The sequence below is a fragment of the Sinocyclocheilus grahami genome, unplaced genomic scaffold (assembly GCF_001515645.1).
Source record: "Sinocyclocheilus grahami isolate Dianchi unplaced genomic scaffold, SAMN03320097.WGS_v1.1 scaffold63.1, whole genome shotgun sequence".
Lineage (NCBI taxonomy): Eukaryota > Metazoa > Chordata > Actinopteri > Cypriniformes > Cyprinidae > Sinocyclocheilus > Sinocyclocheilus grahami.
Genome location: NW_015505242.1, coordinates 334,149 through 338,385, shown reverse-complemented (window position 1 = coordinate 338,385; position 4,237 = coordinate 334,149). Strand labels below are relative to the sequence as shown.

General features: G+C 37.5%; 1 protein-coding gene across 1 annotated transcript; it reads right to left on the bottom strand.

Annotated features, from left to right (window-relative positions):
• Positions 1-3,190, bottom strand: LOC107584814 (uncharacterized protein C7orf57 homolog). Its single transcript, XM_016271582.1, has 5 exons — positions 3,047-3,190; positions 2,902-2,976; positions 2,570-2,746; positions 2,048-2,144; positions 1-40 (listed from the first exon to the last, which is right to left on the bottom strand). The coding sequence occupies exons 2-5, from the start codon at positions 2,936-2,938 to the stop codon at positions 1-3; spliced, it is 351 nt and encodes a 116-aa protein (XP_016127068.1). The 5' UTR covers positions 2,939-2,976; positions 3,047-3,190.
• Positions 3,191-4,237: the final 1,047 nt, after the last annotated feature.

The following is a 4,237-nucleotide window of genomic DNA, read 5'->3' as shown; positions in this document are numbered from 1 at the left end:
TTACTGTTTTTTTCCATCAGGGGTAGTTGCATTACTTCCGCTGTAAGCATAAGATCACATGATTGAACCCCAGTTTCACACCACCACACTGGATGGATGGGGGTAGACCCTTTTGTCTCAAAACAACACTAATATTTTTCTGAGAGAAGAATGTAGGTCCTCCATGTCACTCTATATGGACCAGATTAATGTTGAACTGCTTGAATATGTCATGCTAGATTTAGAAAGCCTTAAAGGAATATGAAAAAAAAAACTACTATCCTTTACCATTCAATGTAAAGGATGTAGATGAGTTTGTTTCTTCAGAGATTTGGAGAAATTTAGCATTACATCACTTGCTCACCAATGGATCCTTGAAGTGAATGGGTGCCTTCAGAATGAGAGTTCAAACAGCTGATCAAAACACAATAATCCACAAGACTACAGTTCACCAATTAAAGGATTAGTTCACTTCCAGAATACAAATTTCATGATAATTTACTCACCCCCATGTCATGCAAGATGTTCATGTCTTTCTGTCTTCAGTCGCAAAGAAATTAAGGTTTTTGAGGAAAACATTCCAGGATTTTTCTCCATATAGTGGACTTCAATGGGACCCAACGGGTTGAAGGTCCAAATTGCAGTTTCAATGCAGCTTCAAAGGGCTCTACACGATCCCAGCCAAGGAATAAGGTCTTATTTAGTGAAACGATCGGTCATTTTCTAATAAAAATATATATACTTTTTAACCACAAATGCTTGTCTTGCACTAGCTCCGCAATGCGCGTCCGCAAATTCACGCATTACATAATCACGTTGGAAAGGTCACTCGAGGTTAGCGCTTCGTCTGTGTACTCTTGGTTCAAAAAGGTAGGCTAGGATGAGAAACTCCATCTCATTTTCTCCTCCAACTTCAAAATCGTCCGACATCGTTGTTTTACCTTTTTTTGTAAAGGGCGTTTGACTTTCTTTGCACGTTCGCTTTGTAAACACTGGGTCGATACTGCCACCTACGTCACGCGTGACCTTTCCAACGTGACTATGTAATGCGTGAAGTCGAGCTAGTGCAACATGAGCATTTCTGGTTAAAAAGTATATAAATATTTTATCTTTTTTAAGAAAATGACAGGGCGTTTCACTATATAAGACCCTCATTCCTTGGCTACATTGAAACTGCAATTTGGACCTTCAACCCGTTGGCCACCATTGAAGTCCACTATATGGAGAAAAATCCTGGAATGTTTTCCTCAAAAACCTTAATTTCTTTGTGGCTGAAGAAAGAAAGACATGAACATCTTAGATGACATGGGGGTAAGTAAATTATCAGGAAATGTTTATTCTGGAAGTGAACTAATCCTTTAATGTCTTGTTAAGAGAAAAGCTGTGTGTTTGTAATACGTTACAAATCCATCATTAGGAAGTTTTAACTTTAAACCACTGCTTCTAGCCCCCCCCTAAAAAAACAGTCTATAATCCTTAATAACGCTTTCTCTAAGGAAAAATTCCATACCCTGTTGTCCTCTGTTTTGGACTGTTTTTGCTTGTAAATGGAGCATTATCTGTTCATATTTCATACTTTTTTACTGGATAAAGCAACAATAATCGACAGAGGACTCTGTTTGAAATTGAAAACATCTGAATGATTCATTTATTTATTACAAACACGCAGCTTTTTGCTTCACAAGATGTTAATTGATGGACTGGTGTTGTGTGGATAACTGATGATTTTATCAGCTGTTTGAACTCTCATTCTGACGGCACCCATTCACTGCAGAGGATCCATTGCTGAACAAGTGATGTAATGCTACATTTCTGCAAATCTGTTCCGATAAAGAAACAAACTCATCTACAACTTACATTTTCATTTTGGGGAGAACAGTTCCTTTAAATACCAGAACTAATTGACACATTCATAGTGCCTTATTGCCAAACAATTTGTAATGAATTGAGATCTCTTCTAATCTATCTAGGATCCTTTTTTTTTATCAAAATGATGTATTTTCAAGGCCTTTGGCTTCATTTATTATTTCTGTACAAAACAACACCGTATGGGCTGACAAATTCTCACCTCTCTTGATCATCAGGTGTGTCAGCGAACCAACTAGCGGGTTTGTAGGAACTGTTAGGTTTTGTTTCCATAGGGTCTCCATCATGCCTCAGCAAACCTATGGCAGAATTGAAAGATAAGCAGGATATAATTATGGGTGTGTTTTAAAAGTAGAAACTATTTCTTTAAGGATTTTTCTTGTTTATCAGTTAGCTTGCGAGTAAACTTGGTCACTTAGTAACAAAAGCAGCACCACGATCCCAAGCATCATCTATAAACTGATTGCACTTTTTGTAATCCAGTTCTGTGTAAAAATGTCCTAACTATTGGCCATTTGATCAAACATATAAGTCACAAAATACCGTGCACAGATTAGATTTTAAGATTTTCATTTTGTTTTCGATCCTGAACATGTTTGCAATAGCAGTTGGTCATTCTGTAAATCTATACTTCACTTATAACAAATTGTCAATCTTGGCAAAGTTGAAATATGAAAAGATAAATATGAAAACAACACATTTTATACAAGTGTGACACAATTACCCTTCTGTCCTCCTTGTTTTGCAAGTTTAACATAATCCGAGTCAGAGGCCTGAATTCCTACACGTCTTCCTTTAGATTTTTCTTCAGGAGTGATGTCGGCGGCAGATGCAGATAATCCCGGAATCTGTGATGAGGGCCCAACTCCATTTGAACTAGCAAGGTTAGCTGTCCTAACACCTACAAAGAAATTATAACATTTGTACTATTACTTGCCTTAATCAGAAATGTTTTGGGAAAACACCATTCATGTATTAAGTGACAGCAATGTAGGTATAAAGTGATGTGTAAAAAAAGATAACAGCATATTGCTTTTTCCTCAGAAGGGCCGTTACCCGGTTTTGTCCGGCGATAATTAGGTTCGGCAGCCATGACTGGGTGTCTTGGTGGTCAGTGGTGGTTTGATAGCTCTGAAATTGCAGAAAGAGAAAGTTAAGTGCTTAGCATTTACACCAAATAGAAGGTCAGCCGAACTATTACCCTTTAATGCGTGCTTAAATGATCCAGTTAACCCGCGAATCAGCTCGACAGCTAACTTAGCTAAGCGAATACATGCGGCTATGACTGATTATGTTTGAAAACACTGGGGTTATTTTAGCTGTTCCTCTCAAGATGTTTCTTGTTTATCATCATGAACAAAACAGGTTTCCTCATGCTTAACAGGTTTTTTTTCTTTCTCTGTGTTTCCCCCTCACATTTACACCACACTACAGCAACAGTTTACAGAGAAATGCGAAGAGCTTCAGACACTCATCGCAGAGGAAGTGCATCTGACAGGAGGTGTGTGTTCATATGTGAGAGTAAGACAGAGAGATGTGGGTATAAACTACCCACAACAGAAATGCATCATTTCCCCATAAAGCCGCACTTTGCCCTCAGGATGCCAACAAAAGCATCTGTGTGTGTGTGTGTGTGTGTGTGGGCGTATAACGCTATAATCATTCTTGTCCTGATTCTGCCTTGCGTAACTTGTGCATCAGTTGTTATTTACGGTAATGTTGTTGTATTGGGTAACTGTGCGAATCATGAACAAAACAGGTTTCCTCATGCTTAACAGGTTTTTTTTCTTTCTCTGTGTACCCTGTGCTCCTGAATCATTTTAAAGTTAGTCCAAGAAAGCAATCCTGGCCATATGGTCAAGGAGACCCCATAAGAGACCCTGTTGAGACAGGGCCCTATATTTTCTGTATTTCTAAATTCAGTATTACATCATGGTTTGAATTGGTGAATGAAAAGCTAAATATCGATGTACAGTATAAGATGGAATTATTTAACTATATATTTTAATCATACTGCATTTAGTATTATCTGTACTGTATTTGTCTATTTTGCACTATTAAGCAATCAGTTTATTTCATTTGATCTAATATATATTTTGTCTAAATGTGTGTATTTATATACAAAGTGCACTAATATTTATTCATTTTCATATTTATATCATGCTTCTTTAATAAACCTTTATAACAAACTGATGTTTTGCTGCTTTGTAGCACACGCTGGTTCTACTTGGGCTGTTTCTCACAGTACACTTAATCTTGCTGAAGGTGGTTTGCATAAGTTGATTCGTCTGCTGTTTACTTCTGCTGAACATGTAAGTTTCCCAGATATCATCTCAGTCAGTGGTAAAACACCAGATGCATTTCTCATTCACCACATAGATCTTAAGCATGG

What these genes read in the sequence shown, in the direction of transcription:
- LOC107584814 (XM_016271582.1), bottom strand. Translation starts at nt 2,938, where the DNA reads ATGGCTGCCGAACCTAATTATCGCCGGACAAAACCGG. An exon ending in TTATCGCCGGACAAAACCGG is followed by an intron (nt 2,747 to 2,901) that starts GTAACGGCCCTT and finishes ATTTCTTTGTAG; the next exon opens with GTGTTAGGACAGCTAACCTT. An exon ending in ACACCTGATGATCAAGAGAG is followed by an intron (nt 41 to 2,047) that starts GTGAGAATTTGT and finishes TTATGCTTACAG; the next exon opens with CGGAAGTAATGCAACTACCC.